At 47.0% G+C, this 16189-nt stretch overlaps 1 protein-coding gene and 1 pseudogene across 6 annotated transcripts in view; one reads left to right on the top strand and one right to left on the bottom strand.

The window, feature by feature from the left end:
- Positions 1 to 244: 244 nt before the first annotated feature.
- Atp23 (ATP23 metallopeptidase and ATP synthase assembly factor homolog) overlaps positions 245 to 16189 on the top strand; it is a 34196-nt gene continuing 18251 nt past the window's right edge. The window contains exons 1-6 of one of the 6 annotated variants that reach the window (XR_003948790.1): positions 245 to 1167; positions 2643 to 2688; positions 3301 to 3382; positions 7907 to 8044; positions 10474 to 10629; positions 14575 to 15023. Coding sequence is in view for 4 of the 6 variants with exons in the window: in NM_001358970.1 (NP_001345899.1) it covers positions 981 to 1167; positions 2643 to 2688; positions 3301 to 3382; positions 7907 to 8044; positions 10546 to 10629; positions 11438 to 11719 (819 nt within the window). In the remaining 2 variants the exon portion in view is untranslated. Of the gene's footprint in view, positions 1168 to 2642; positions 2689 to 3300; positions 3383 to 7906; positions 8045 to 10473; positions 10630 to 11437; positions 15024 to 16189 lie in introns of those variants that run through there. The other 5 variants (NM_001159559.1, NM_001358969.1, NM_001358970.1 and 2 more) reach the window with 5 other exon arrangements.
- Positions 8317 to 9175, bottom strand: Gm6333 (predicted gene 6333; annotated as a pseudogene).

The following is a 16189-nucleotide window of genomic DNA, read 5'->3' as shown; positions in this document are numbered from 1 at the left end:
TTTCTCCAACTCTACCATCCTGCCTGGCCCGTGGGAGCAGGTGTTTAGCAGTGTGAGCTGAGCTGAATAATTTAGTGAGGAAAGAAACACACACACACACACACACACACTACGTAAAAGCTGGAAGTCTGTCATGAGAGCACTAACACGGACAAAGTGCCTTAAACTGCAGATCTGGCAACATTAATTTTGAGTAAGTGTGCTGGTGGACTCTGATTATGGGAACTGAGGAAAAAGCCTTTTTTTTTTTTTTTTAAGATTTATATATAAATACATTGTAGCTGTCTTCATAAACACCAGAAGAGGGTGTCAAATTACAGATGGTTGTGAGTCACGATGTGGGTGCTGGGATTTGAACTCAGGACCTTCGGAAGAGCAGTCAGTGTTCTTAACCGCTGAGCCATCTTTCCAACCACCCCCTTCTTTTTAAAAGATTTATTTTATTATATGAGTACACTGTAGCTGTTTCCAGACACACAAGAGGGCATCAGATCCCATTACAGATGGTTGTGAGCCACCATGTGGTTACTGGGAATTGAACTCATGACCTTTGGACGAGCAGTCAGTGCTCTTATCCACTGAGCCATCTCTCCAGACCCAAGATGTGTGTATCTTATTTCTGAGCAAGAGGAGGGTTGATGAATGGGTCCCCAGGAGCCACATTTTGATGAGACCAACCAGTCTTTGAAATATCCAAGCGTTTCTGAAAACACTGCCTTTAATTCGGTGTGAGTGGGTAGCGGGAATAAGAGAAACAGCAGGTGAGGGAGTGGGAGGATGGTTGAGGTGCAGAAGGCAATATAGTGGCCAGCATCGGCGGTCGCGAGGCACCGCCCATCAGCCCCGCCCACCGACCACGCCTACCAAGCCCCGCCCACGAGCTGCACGCCGCGTCTCCTTCGTGCTGGCCCGCGGAGCGTGCGCCGGCGGCGGAAGCGGCTGTCCTAGGTCGAGCGGGCAGGAGGAGGCTTGCGGGCCTCATGGCAGGAGCTCCGGGCGGCGGCGAGCTCGGCCCTGCGGCTGGCGAGCCACTGCTGCAGCGACCCGACTCTGGCCAGGGCTCGCCTGAGCCGCCGGCCCACGGGAAGCCCCAGCAGGGCTTCCTCTCCAGCCTCTTCACCCGGGACCAGAGTTGTCCGCTCATGCTCCAGAAGACGCTGGATACCAGTAAGAGCCGCGACCTGGAGGCTGGGGTCGGGGTGGCACAGGACCCGGGGGGTGAGGAAGGGCCCGGACGTGCCCCCACTGATCCCGGACTGCACTGCAGCCCTAGGGCTGCGTGGGCGGGAGGGGGCGTGGGCCTCCGCCCCACTCGCGCTTCTGAAGGCCTGGGCTGGGAGTCTGCCCTCCTGGGTCACACTCACCAGTTTCTTATGTAAGTTTTGCAGCGGCACGGGCTCTAGGGTGCAGGTGAGAGCTGGAAAGAGCTCCATTCATTAATAAGGCAGCTCTACTTCTGGCTATGCACCCCTTCCCTGGGGTGGGGGTGGGGTGGGCGATTCTTTAACCTTCAGTCACTGCAGTAGGAACTGTGGAGAATGCTAGAATAGGAACTTTTGAAAACCCTCGTGTTTATGCACCTAAGTGCATTTTTCTAGGGAGAGTTCCTAGCTTCATCATAGTCTCTAAGAAGCCTGTGACATCTAAGAGGTTTATTATTGCCGCGGGTCACCCAGGCACACTGGCTCCCACTGAGCAATTTATCTCCAGTCCCGGGACACTGCCTTGCTCCTCTGCATCTGCAGATTGCCTGTCTACCTCAGATTTATTTAGGAAAGTAAGATTTAAATGTATTCGACCCTCCAAATAGTTACTATTTTATAGCAGAATTGGTCATAATTCAATCATCAACTGATCAAAGATTTTACTGTCTTCTTTTTAAAGCTTTTTTTTTTTTGATTTCTTTATTTTTGTGTGTGATTGTCTCGCCTGCATGTGTGTCTGCGCACTCTCTGCATTCCTGGTGTCCAGGACTGTGAGCTACTATGCAGGTGCTGGGGAACTCACCCTGGGTTCTCAGCGAGAGCAACAAGTGCTACTAACCACTGAGCCATCTTTTTAGCTCCCTTCCTCCCTCCCTCCTTTCCTCTCCCTCCTCAGAGGTGAGAACTGAACCTAAGACCTTGTGCTTACCAGGCAAGGCCCTACCACTGGGCTCAATCCCTAAGCCACCGTTCTTCTCTCTTACTGGCCATAGACTCACACATTTCTGCTTGCTAACCCTCATTGAAGAACTTTGGTGGGCAGGTCCCATTGGGCTGTGGTACTCAGAGCGAGGCATGGTGCTACCACAGAGAGCAGTGTAGGCGCTGCCTTCCTCCAGTCTAGGTTCTATGCTGGTTTGTTTTTCTAACCGTGGCCCAGGATGCCCATGTTCTCCTAACACGGGCCCTAATGCGAAGCGTTTAGTCACTTTAGCAAAACCAACTTTCGGTATAAAGATACATGGGGGCGCCATTTTAGTGTTTGTATTTATGTTCTATTTCGTCATGACTTGATTTAATTGGCGCTAATTTACACGTTTTATTCCCATTTTAGACTCTGGTTTAAGATAGTGTTTGTGAGTTGTTTTGTGGTGCCTGTTGCTTGGGTGCACTAATTGCTGCTACATCTTCTAATGAGCATACTTAATGTCTTTGTAGATCCATATGTCAAACTTCTACTTGATGCTATGAAACACTCAGGTTGGTAAGTAAATCTTTTTTTTAAAAAGTCACCGTATATTCTGGAGTCCCCCCCCTCAACCCCCAACTAATAGCAGAGCTGTTACACTTGGGATTTCTCACTTGGGACCACAAGATTTCTCTGTCAACAGTGGCGGGCTATGTGCTCTCCCGCTGGCCTTGTTCTTCTGTCCCAGCTCAGTCTCTGTCCCTGCTGTTCATTTTGAATATGAGTAAAGGCAATATTCACAGTCTATCTTGTCAGTAATTACCAAATTTGGCCTCTCCGTTCCCCCCAGCCTAGGGCATTGTGGTGAAGAAACCATAGCTTGGACTAATTAGTAGGAGGCTTCCAGATGTTAACCCAGAGACGATTAGAGGAAATAACTCCTGATATCTACTTCTTACCACTCTGGCCCAAGGGTGGGACTCTGTCATATTTTCAGCGTGGTCCTAGTCAGGTGACCAGTGGATGCTGATGGAGTCTGAGATGGTATGGACTCTGAAGAGACAGTCTCCCTTTAGTCTGGAGACGAGACAGCTGAGCCTTGACCGTGTTAAATGTCGGTGAGAGGGCTGTGCCGTGCGGTCTTGGGTGTCCTGGTGGGGGCTGCTCACATCTCTCTGTGCTTTCCAGTGCTGTGAACAGGGGAAGACACTTTTCCTGCGAAGTCTGCGATGGAAACGTCAGCGGAGGCTTTGATGCGTCTACGTCTCAGGTGTGTTTCTTTGCTGAGTTGCTCTCTCCCCCTTTCTCCCTTCCGATACACGCCGGACACTTTTCACACGCCACTAGTCCTGTCTGGCAGCCTTTGTGTAGTACTTTTAAGTCAGTTGCTTGGCTCATGGTTGTGAATCTTTCCATGCCACCGTGTGTGCCGTCTCTGGTTTACTTAACGTCTCTTGTATGCTGTTCTGCTGTGTTTGCATCAAAGCTCGCCCTATCCGATAGTTTCCAACCTTGTCATTGTGTGAGGCAATGCTGCAGATACTCTTGAACCTTCCCTCCTGGTGATATTTGTAAGTGTCTCTGAGATACAAGTCTGAGTAGAATCGCAGGGTCATAGTGTGAAATGGTGGCTTGGAATCGTAGGGTCTTAGCCTGCCCAGAACGGTGGCTGGGATCCTCAGCGTCATAGCGGATGTGGGACAGTGGCTGGTGACGCTGTTCTGCGGTTTCATGCACGTTCTCCCGGCTGCTGCTTTGCTGATGTTCTCTTCTGCCCTCAAGCGTTGAAGTCCCACAGACCTTTTCTTCTTCTGTGTTCTGCCGAGGGGATCTTGTTTTACTTTGGGGTCAGAGTTCTGTTTTGAATGCTCTGCCTGTGTATTCGAATGCTTGCTTCCACTTCCACTTGGATTGTCTTAAAAATACCTTAGACCTGGGGCCTGAAGAGATGGCTCAGTGGTTAAGAACACTGACTGCTCTTCCAGAGGTCCTGAGTTCAAATCCCAGCAACCACATGGTGGCTCACAGCCATCTGTAATGGGATCTGATGCTTTCTTCTTGTGTGTTTGAAGACAGTGACTGTGTACTCACATAAATAATATAAATAGCGTACATCTTAAAAATTAAAAAAATGTATTTCATGGATCCTGCAGTACACATACCCCCATATTTTAAAAAAAGTGCCTTAGACCTTGTGTGTTCAAGTTCACCTTGGTAATTGTTCACCCAATCTGTTATTTATTTATTTATTTATTTATTTATTTCTATTAGATATTTTCTTCATTTACATTTCAAATGCTATCCCCAAAGCCCCCTATACCTTCCCTGTGCCCTGCTTGCCAACCCACCCACTCCCACTTGCTGGCCCTGGCGTTCCCCTGTACTGGGGCATATAATCTTTGCAAGACCAAGGGCCTCTTCTCCCATTGATGTCGACTAGGCCATCCTCTGCTACATATGCAACTAGAGACACAGCTCTGGGGGGTACTGGTTAGTTCATATTGTTGTTCCTCCTATAGGGCTGCAGACCTCTTTAGCTCCTTGGGTACTTTCTCTGGCTCCTTCATTAGGGGCCCTGTGATCCATCCAATAGATGACTGTGAGCATCCACTCTGTATTTGCCAGGCATTGGCATAGACTCACAAGAGAGAGCTATGTCAGGGTTCCTGTCAGCAAAATCTTTCTGGCATATGCTATAGTGCCTGGGTTTGGTGGTTGTATATGGGATGGATCCCCGGGTGGGGCAGTCTCTGGATGGTCTTTCCTTCTGTCTTAGCTCTGAACTTTGTCTCTGTAACTCCTTCCATGGGTACTTTGTTCCCCATTCTAAGAAGGAACGAAGTATCCATACTTTGGTCTTCCTTCTTCTTGAGTTTCATGTGTTTTGCAAATTGTATCTTGGATAATCTAAGTTTCTGGGCTAATATCCTGGAAAGAACCCAGATGTCCCTCAACAGAGGAATGGATACAGAAAATGTGATACATTTATACAATGGAATACTACTGAACAATTAAAAACAATGAACACATGAAATTCTTAGGCAAATGGATGGACCTGGAGGGCATCCTGAGTGAGGTAACCCAATCACAAAAGAACACACGTGGTATGCACTCACTGCTTTTTTTTTTTTTTTTTTTTGACACAGGTGTAGCCTGGGTTAGGGTTAGGGGGTTAGGGTGAGGGTCAAGGTTTAGCTTAGGGCCTCTATCTAGTTTCTCTGAACACAGCTTTGGTCACCTCTCACAAGAGTAAACACAAAAGCATGCTCCTGCTTCAGCATTCCCCTGCGAGGCTTCTCGCTGCTGTGGAGTAGACAGGGTCTGTGTGGCACAGCCTCGGCTGACTTCACCAACCTGGCTCAGGCCTTCAGACCCACTCGGCTTCTGCTCTTGGTCCAGCTCTCAGCCTCTCGTGCGTTCTCTCCGTCCAGCCCTCCTCCTCCTCTGCACATGTTGTTCTTGTTCTTTATCCTCTGTTTAAGTAGGGCAGCTTCTATTTATTCTTTCTTTTTCTTTTAAAGATTTATTTATTTTATGTATGTGAATACACTGTTTCTCTACAGATGGTTGTGAGCCTTCATGTGCTGGGGATTGAATTTAGGACCTCTGCTCGCTCCTGTCAGTCCCACTCACTCCAGTTGGCCCTGCTCCGGCCCAAAGATTTATTTATTATTATACATAAGTACACTGTAGCTGTCTTCAGACACACCAGAAGAGGGCGAGAGATCTCATTATGGATGAGCCACCATGTGGTTGCTGGGATTTGAACTTAAGACCTTTGGAAGAGCAGTCAGTGAGTGCTCTTACCTGCTGAGCCATCTCACCAGCCCTCTCTATTTTATTGTTAAGATAAAGTTTTAATTTTCGATTTAAATAAATTGTCTGTTGAGATTAGAGTCTAATTACATCATTTCCCCTTTTCCTTCCAACCCCCAATCCCTCTTAGGTACCTCCCTCCCCTGCTGTCTTTCAAATTTCATTTTTCATTTTTATCTGCATGGCTGTTTTGGTAATATGTCTGTGCTCCATGTCTGTGTGTGTGTGTTGCCCACAGAAGCCAGAAGAGGGCATCAGATCCCTTGGAACTGCCGTTCCAGATGGTTGTGAGCTGCCACGTGAGTGCTGGAATTAGCCTCGGGTCCTCTGGCGATCAGCCAGTGCCCTTAACCATTGAGCGATCCTTCCAGCCCTATCTGCTCATTTTTGAGACAGATTCTGTAGTTCAGGCTGGCTGAACTCAACTTAGAGTTGAGCATGACCGTGACCTTCTGATTCTCCTGCTTCTACCTCCCGAGTGGTGGTCCGCCATGCCTGGCTGGAGAGATTCTGGGTAATAGAATCCAGGGCCTGGTGCTTGCTAGGCAAACAGTCTCCCAACTGGGCCACATTGCCCCGCCCCGCCCCGCCCCGCCCCGCCCCGCCCCGCCCCGCCCCGCCCCGCCGGTCTGATTTGAAACTTTGCTACTACAAAGAAGCCGGTGCTCTCCAGGTCAGGCCTGACTTCCTTACTTGCTCAGGACCGGCACTGCAGGTGTTAATCACTTTGATGAATATTTATTAATTTCTGTCTCCATTAGTAGATTGTAAATCGATTATTAGGTCTTAATGAGTATTAGCCGAGTAAGTTCATGTTGAATGAATGCGTATAAAGCATCTACACTTACCGAGTGTCTCTCAGGCGTGTAGTAACGCAACTGTCATGGTTAGGCCCCTCATGTCTGCCTTGTCCTCACAGGGTCCTGCTTAGCATGCCACTGGCTTTCGCTCTCCTGTCTGACATCTTCCCGACGCGGGGGTTCCTGGGAACTTTCCCTCATTCTAGCTGGGACCGGTATTCACTCACTGCTTGCTCTGAAACCTGTGGACAAGCACTTTGCTTAGTCTCAGTTCTCTGCAGATAATTGTCTCCTTATGAGACTGAGGCGCAGACAGGCTAAGAAACTTGCTTGGGGACCTGGAGAGATGACTCCAGGACACTTGGTCCTCTTTCAGGGGACCAGAGTTCACATCTCGGCACTCCTGTCTTGTGGTTCACGCTCACTAGTAACCTCAGCTCTGGGTTACAGCTCTAGTGCCTCCTCTGGTCTCTGTGGCTACCCACACTCATGTCTGTATTACTTCCTAGCAGTTGGAAAAAAAAAATATATATATGGAAAACTGCCAGCTTGCTAAGTTAGCAGGGCCCCAGACTGTGTTTTAAATAAGTCTGTTTCTCCCCAAAGCCCATTCTTTTTTTTTTAGGTTTTTCGAGACAGGGTTTCTCTGCATAGCCCTGGCTGTCCTGGAACTCACTCTGTAGACCAGGCTGGCCTCGAACTCAGAAATCCCCCTGCCTCTGCCTCCCAAGTGCTGGGATTAAAGGTGTGTGCCACCACGCCCGGCTCCAAAGCCCATTCTTTTTTTTTTTTTTTTTTTTTGGTGTTTCGAGACAGGGTTTCTCTGTGTAGTCCCGGCTGTCCTGGAACTCGCTCTGTAGACCAGGCTGGCCTCGAACTCAGAAATCCGCCTGCCTCTGCCTCCCAAACCAAAGCCCATTCTTAAAACCACAGTGCTGCGGCATCCCGAGGTAAACTGGTGTGGTCAGCTGAGGGGGTGCAGCGTATGAACACGCCCTTAACGGGACTGCAGGCGTGGGCTAACGAGAAGAGGTCACCAGAAGTGGGACTTAAGGGGATGAGGGGGAGAAGGTTAAGTGGAGGCTTCCCAGGGGAGGCCATGCCATGAGAGAAATGGGATCTGGAAAAGGAGGTGGTTTTAGAAACGAGCGAACTTCTCTTACTTTGGTGTTTCCTAGATTGTTTTGTGCGAGAATAACATCCGGAATCAGGCGCACATGGGCAGGGTCGTCACCCACGAGCTCATTCACGCGTTTGACCACTGCCGGGCTCACGTCCACTGGTTCACCAACATCAGACATCTGGCGTGCTCGGAGGTGAGTTTAGACATTTATTCTTCCCAGAGCACCGAGCTTTTTGTTCAGATGTGAAGTATTTAAAGATAGTCCTTTTCCCTGCACTTGTGACTTTAGCAGTCTCTTTGTAGAATTGCTATAAATGTCATCTTCAAGGCCTAATAGTAGTATCGGCTCATTTAAGTTATACTAAATCATAGTAAGTACTTTTCGTGGGTCACACTTGAGAGATAAATGCAATGCTTGTATGGGTTTTTTTTTTTAAAAAATAAATGATTGATTTTTAAAAAAAATTGTACTTATATTTATGTACAGAGAACTTAGCAGTGTACATTTAACCCAGTTTAGTGGCAAGTTCTTTAGCCTCTGCCTTTTCCAGCTTGACAATGCGAGCCACAGACTTAGGACCCAGGACATTGCTTCCCCAGTGGTGACAGATCTCATCACATCTGTCATTATATTTGATCCTAATAGCTTCCACCAGATCAGCCAGACCACCCTTGTCTTCTGAGATAACCTGTGAGAAGGCAACAGTGGAGCATGTCTTCCTGTGGACCAGGCGTCCCAGCCTGGCCTTTCCCTTGATGATGCAGTAGGGCACCCCCATCTTTTGAGACAGGGCAGGCAGGAAAACCACCAGCTCAATGGGGTCTATGTCATGGGCAATCACCACCAGCCGAGCCTTCTTGTTCTCCACCAAGGTGGTGACTGTATTGACTCCTGCTCGGAGGACAGGTGGACTCTTAGTTGGGACGTCCCCTTTGCCAGCAGCTTTCTTCTCAGTACAGGCCAGTAGCCTTTGCTTCTTCTCTCGCTTTGTCTTTGGCCTGTACCTGGGCCAGCTTAAGCAGCTGAGTAGCTGTTTGTCTGTCCAGGGCCTGGGTGAACTGGTTACTGGCAGGAAGTACCTTGAGCGACTTACAGAGGATGGCTCTTTGCCGCTGCAGCCTGATGTAGTAGGGCTACTTGATGAAGTGTGTTAGATCTCTTTTGGGATGGATGTCCTACCCAACACCGAAGTTCTTGGACCTTTTCTCAAACAAATGGTTGACCACCTTCTTGGCCTCCTGTTTCTTGATGACAGTGGGGGCCGGGACCACCTTCTTCTCCTTGGCCTCCTTTTCTTTGGGCATCTTGCTCGGCTGGTGGAGAGAGCTAAATGATTGATTTCTATCGTTTTGGATTTGAACCCGGGGCCTCATGCATGCGTGTCAAACACTGCTAACTGAACTGTACTCCCAGCCTTGGATTTGCTTTTACAAAACTGGGGTAGAGCTGAGAGCCTAGTGCATGCTGGGTAGAGCCCATGACCCTTACATCCCCAGCCCCTCTTATTCTCCTTCACTCTCTACAACAGTCCATTGAGGACGATAGTTGTTATTCTTGTCTTCCGTATGTGCAAAGTGAAACACTAGTTTGGATTCTACAGTTACTGGCAGAGCTGGGCTGGCCCGGCTTCTTAACTAGGTTGCTTGCTTCATACTGAAAGTCATTGTTTGCCCCAGAGTAAAACATTTAGCCTCAGCAGCACAATATAAAAAACGTATTTATCATTAATGATTTTGGGTTGCTCTCAGAAGTCCGTATACTCCTGGCGGGACATATGTATTTAGTTCTTGAATTTCATTATTTGAGGAGCACATTATTATGAGTGATTGAGGAATTAGCAAATCTCAGGCATGTAGTTTATAATGTAGACTGTTTTTCCCTTTCATTGAAGTCAGTAGGTGCCCCCCACCCCCCACTGCATCTAACTAAAACATTATTTGGAAAGTAGGCTAAGCCTGAGTTTTTAAATAGACCTCTCTCTCCAACGTTATTAGCTAACATGTTCAATGCTTCAAGTTCCACAGAGGAATGCACCTGTGTTCGTGTGGAAGTAACACGGAGCAGACCGTTCTCTTGGCAGTGAATTACAAAAGTGTGGCCTAAGGGTGTGCCATGTATGGGGGCAGGCCCAGAACTTAAATATTGTTAACATCGTAGATCAGAAGATCTGGGCTGACTTCAGTAGAATAGTCTTTGTTTTTTGAGCCTTGTATGAGGTAGCATCTTACACACAGTCAGGGGCCTGAGGAGACTCATGGCTGAGGCTGGAGGTCTGAGAACACCTGAGGTTTGGGCTTTGGCTGGGGTCAATGGTAGTTTTTTTGGAAGGATGCTTTCTTGAAGTCCTTTGGTAATTTCTAGAAGTGTCTGTATTATCCTTTAGAGATCATGAACTTTAACCGGCAGGTCCAACTCTGGCCCTTTGTTCCAGAAGAAATTATTGCTGCCCATGAGGCTCCGGGTAAAGTTTAGAAAATCCCCCCTGCCCCAGTGCCCTGATTTGTATAACACGCTCTTGGGATTGAGGCCTTTCTAACAGATGCTTAAAGAAATTTTCTAGAAGAAAGTGTCAGATACACTGGAGTCTCAGAAATACATGGTGGTTTTCTCTTCTTTTCCAGTTTTAAAGGTTGGCTGGTGTGGAGAGACAGACATCTTCTTTGCTTCTCACTTGCCCTCTGTGTTTGTGACAGATTCGAGCCGCAAGCCTCAGCGGGGACTGCTCCCTTGTGAACGAACTCTTCAGGCTGCGTTTTGGATTAAAGCAACATCATCAGGTAAACATGCCCCTACCCGTGTGAAGAGAGTATGATGGAGATTAGTTCTGCTTCATAGTCATGGTCAGCCATGTGACTGCCTGAGAAGAGAGCCGTGACCTTGTTCTGTGTGTGTGAGTGGGCCAGGTTCATGCATGGCACCTATGCAGGTCAGAAGAATATGTTGGACGTCGGATCTCCCAGGAAGCAGAGTTACATTGTTGTGAGCTTCCATGTGGGTGCTGGGAACCAAACCTGGGCCCTCTGCAAGAACAGTGAGTGCCCTTTCACTGCTGAGCCATCTCTCCAGCTCCAACTCTGGGATACGGTGAAATGGGGATAGATAGAGAATCCAAGTGACATCATAGCCTGTCTTCCTTATGTCATAATATCCTGTGGGTTTACACACACACACACACACACACACACACACATACACACACACACACACACACACACTTGACCCCTTGTCAACTTGACACATAATACTTTAAGACATAATATTTCCTTTTTGGGGCTTGTATGCAAGATCTCAGATTAATGAATATCCTTTCCCCAAAATATTACAAACTTAAAAAGTCGCACAGTCTTTACCAATTCTAATACTTTAAAAGTTCAGTCTTTGGCTGGGCAGATCTCTGAGTTCAAGGCCAGCCTGGTCTACAGAGCCAGTTCCAGGACAGCCAGGGCTACACAGAGAAACCCCGCCTTGTAAAAAAACCAAACCAAAAAAGTTCAGTCTCTGTAAAAACTCAGTCTCTTTTAAAAATTCAGTCTTTCAACTGTGGGCTCCAAAAAAATTAAAAAAAATAATTTTGGTTACTTCAAGAGGGAAGAAACAGGCACAGTTCATAAACTGGACAAAGCAGGACAAAACCCCAGCAATGTAAATAACTCATCATCTGATGTTTGGGATGCAGCCATGATCTTCTGGCCGCCACAGGGCCCGCGTCACGTCTCCAGCTCTGCCCTCCGCAGCACACAGCTTGTCTTCTCGGCTCCAGCTGGCTCCACTCCACTGTCGCTGCTGTTCTTAGAGGCCATCCTGTGGTCCTGGCATCTCCAAAATGCTGGGACTTCCTACTGCACCTGGGCTGCACTTTCACAGTAACCCTTCTTGGGCTATCTTCATGTCAGAGTCTCAGTTTTCTCCATAGCCCCTCAGTTCTGGGGACTCCACTGCCTCTGAGGCTGTACCTTCAAAAGTGACCTCTCCCGGCCTCTCACAGTGCCAAGCCTCAGCTGCTCTCCATGACCCCTTCATGCCTTCAGAATCAGTACCACCTGGGTGACTCTTACACATGACCAAGTCTGGCTGCCAGCGCGACGTACAACCTTGGCCACCTCTGCACACAGCTGACTCCCAGGAAACACTTCCCAGAAGATTTCACCTCAGTGGTTCTGGTCTCATGTTAATCACAGCTGATTCTTCAGCCTCAGCTGACTGGAACCACAGAATCTTAAATTGAAATAGCAAACAGCCCTGATGGAGTCTTTAAACTTCCTCTGAAACACCATAGCCAGGCTCGTTCCATCTGCACAGCTCTCAACATCCTTCAGGCTCCTACGGAATATCTCACTGAGCCCCCAACACTCGATGGCTCTTCTAGCCCAAAGTTCCAAAGTCCTTCCACAGCCCTCCGCATTACAACATGGTCAGGTCTGTCACAGCGATGTCCCACTACTTTGATATGAATTTGTTTTAGTTTGGATTAATATTGCTAGGATGAAACACCAAAACCAAAAGCCAAGTTGGGGAGGAAAGGATTTATTTGGCTTATATTTCATATCTGTAGCTCATCACTGAAGGAAGTCAAGTTAGATAAGCTGGAGGCAGGAGCTGATGGCAGAGGTTTTTTGAGACCGGGGTTTCTCTGTGTGGCTCTGGCTGTCCTGGAACTTCCTCTGTAGATCGGGCTTGCAGAGATGCCTCCGCCTCCGCCTCCGCCTCCGCCTCCGCCTCCGCCTCCGGCCTTCCGAGTGCTGGGATCTAAAGGTGTGTGCTACCACGGCCTGGCAAGGAGGAGTTCAGACCAATTGTGGCCTGCCACTGAACCATCTGAAGCTTCCACATCTGTGCTTTTTGGGGGAGGGGAACAGGGTCTCGCTGTGTATCTTGCACTGTCCTTTGGCGCATGGGCATTTCCAGCTCAAGTGATGAGGTGGAGGTAAAACTAGGAAAGCAGAATATTGGTGCTTATCATCAAAACCGCTGTTTATCTTTCATTTGTTCCTTCTTTTGAGACTAGGTCTTCTGATGTTGGTTTTCTTCCCCTGGGCTCAGGCTCAGTCTGCATCAGCCTCGAGGTGGCGGGAACAGAGGAGTGTCTCCACACAGGCCGTTGCTTTTACTTTTAATTTTGAGAGACAGTCTTGTCATATAGCCGGGCTGGCCTGAATTTGGTCCTCAGGCCTCCTGAGCACTGGTTTTGAAAGCTTGGGTCGCCATGCCTGCTTTGATAATCTTTAATGGATGGGTCACATACCATTCTTTGGAATTTCAGTTTGGAGAAGAGATGATATTCCTTTGATTATCTTAGTTAGGGTTTCACTGCTGTGAAGAGACACCATGACCAAGGCAAGTTTTATAAGACAACATTCAATTGGGGCTGGCTTACAGGTCCAGGCAGTTCATTATCATCAAGGTGGAGCATGGCAGTGTCCAGGCAGAGGTGGGGCTGGAGGAGCTGAGAGCCCCACCTCTTGTTCCTAAGGCTGCTAGTGGAAAATTGACTTCCAGGCAGCTAGGATGAAGGTCTTAAAGCCCACCCCACAGAGACACACCCACTCCAACAAGGCCACGCCTCCTAACAGTGGGCCAAGCTTATTCAAACCACCACAGTTATCTTTAATGGATATTCTTTTGAGTTTTAGTTAGGAAAAGAGAGAAATAAGGATTTTAAAAGCCCTCTAGGCATTGAAATGGCGGGGTCCTTACGTTTCTTAAAACATGGAAGTTTTAAGATCAACAGATTTAAGATATTAGACAAGTTATTCTCATAGCAAAACTGAGACCTATGAAAAGATTATGTTTAATTTTTCTTTCTGCCTAAAACCAGAGGCACCTTTTAAGTCTGAGTGTCTGTGAATAGTTTCCTGTTGCCTCAGGATAAGTAGCAAAAAGTTAATCTATCACCAGTCAGCTGAAAAATTATGAAGGAGAGGTGTGGAAGTGAAGTATATTTTATTTTTTTAAAAAGATAGGTTTTATTTTGGTTACATGTATTTGTGACTGTGTGTGGGCATGTGCATATGAGTGTAGATGCCTTTGGAGGCCAGAAGAGGGCATCAGATCCCCAGAGCTGGAGTTACACGTGTTGTGGGCTGCCCACCATGGCCATTGGAGATTAAACTTGGGTCCTTTGGAACAGCAGGCAGCTCTCTTAACCACTGAGCCATCTCTCCAGCTCCTTGAAACTTGTTTTCAATTTAATTAACCAAGATCATTCAGGACCTTGTCTACGGACTTTTTGTGATTTTGCAAAGTGGGAATTCATATTTGGCAGACACTGCCTGGTGCATCAAAGGATGACATTGGCTATATTCCTGAGAAAATAAGAAGTGGGGTCTTATTTATGCCCAAATAGTTTTAGAGCAAACTGACATGTTCCATGGTTAGAGAATTATATTTGTTAATTTTATTTTAATTTTTAGAATGGCAGAAAGTAATAAAAAAGAACAGGAGGAAAAGTGAATCTCTATGACTTATTTTTGCTTTATTTTATATGCTTTAGTGTTTCGATGGCATGTCTGTCTGTGTCAGGGTGTCAGATTCCCTGGGACTGGAGTATCAGACAGTTGTGCGTTGCCGTGTGGGTGCTGGGAATTGAACCTAGGTCTTCTGGTAGATGAGCCATCTCGCCAGCCCTGGAGAAATTAATCTTAATTTGGTTTAGGTAACATGTGATGATATCGAATGATTAAGTTTCACACACAGTTAAAGCCCTGGGCTTTCCTTCTCCGTAGACTTGCGTGCGGGACAGGGCTGTTCTCTCTATCTTGGCTGTCCGGAACGTCAGCAGAGAGGAGGCCCAGAAGGCTGTGGATGAAGTCTTCCAGACCTGTTTCAATGACCGGGAGCCCTTCGGCAGGATCCCACATAACCAGACGTATGCCAGATACGCTCACAGGGACTTTCAGAACCGGGACCGCTACTACTCCAACATATGAAGATGGTAGCCGCCTGTCAGGACCGTGAGGAACATGGGGTTCTTCGGCACAGAATGTATAAAATGTAAATGGTCAGTTAGGGTCTACGCATAAAGTGCAGAACGTGCTGATTTTAGCGTTTGACTACAAAAAATTGGACACGGCAGAAAGGAACTCCTTAAACTGCAGTGCAGAAATGGAATCTTCAGAGCTAATCATTAGTGAAAAATGTAAATAAATGACATTTTTGTATTTTTTACAGTATACTTATTTTTTGGCTCTTTTGTTCTCTTATGAGATTATTTTAAAATTTGGTTGTGGCCTCTGTGAAGCATGCACTTGGGTGATGGTGGGTGGTCAATGTTAGTATTTACAGACAGCTAGACGATCAGGCCATAGGACATTTGTTGAGATTTTGTCAGGGTCAAAGTGCAAAGAATGAAAGTCGGGAGTAATTCACTCAAGGTCAAGGTCATTTTCTCTCTGTCCATTGTGTATGTATTGGGGACTTATGACTTAATTTCCTGGGGACAGTTTAATGTTTGATATTTATTTTTCTTTTAGGTTTTATTTGTTTTTAATTTTACGTATATTTATGTTCTGCCTATATGTGTGTCTGTGTATCATGTGTTTGCCTGGTGCCTGGGAGGCCAGAACCAGGCCTTGGATCCGCTAGGCCTGGAGTCAGAGGTGGTTATGAGCCACTGTGTGGGTGCTGGGATTCTACTCAGGCCCTTTGAAAGGGCAGCCAGTGCTCTTAACTGCTGAGCCATCTCTCCAGTCCCCCTTATTAAATTCTTTAAAACTAAGATACTACATTCAATCTATAATGCAATCTAGTTTAATTTTTATGTGTTTATAGGACTTTTCACATAATTTTAAAATACTTTGTCACCACATATACCTGAGTTTAACATTTAGAAAATATTCTAGACAGTGTGGTGGCCTGCCTCTATTCCTAGCCTGTGGGAGGTGGAGCTAGGAGGATGGGGAGTACAGGCTAGTGTAGGCTAGATAGTGAGTTTGAGGCTAACCTGGCCTACACGAGACTTTGAAAAGGAGACACTGTCCTGTCGCCTGCACCTCCTGATTGGCTGCATCTCCTGACTGGCTACAGCTCCTGATTGGCTGCACTTCTGTTATAGACAACGCTAAGTCCAAATGGAGATGTGTGGGTGTGTCTGAGTAGACAATACATGTTGTAGTCTTTCCAACTAAAATGGAAACTGTACAGTCAAATTTTTTGATTTTCCTCAACCACTTTATATATTTTAACAATATTTTTTCTAAATTGACAAAGCATCCTTTCTTTTTATTTTGATCTGGACGTCAGGTCTATGGTGGGAGCTGTGAGGCTGGCATAGTCCTATGGTGCTTACCCAAATCCACCCTCAACATCATAAAGAAAAAGCCCAAACACGCAGCAGAAACA

Source organism: Mus musculus, chromosome 10 (genome assembly GCF_000001635.26).
Source record: "Mus musculus strain C57BL/6J chromosome 10, GRCm38.p6 C57BL/6J".
Taxonomy (NCBI): Eukaryota; Metazoa; Chordata; class Mammalia; order Rodentia; family Muridae; genus Mus; species Mus musculus.
Note: the sequence above shows the minus strand (reverse complement) of the source record. Positions and strands in the feature narration are given on the sequence as shown.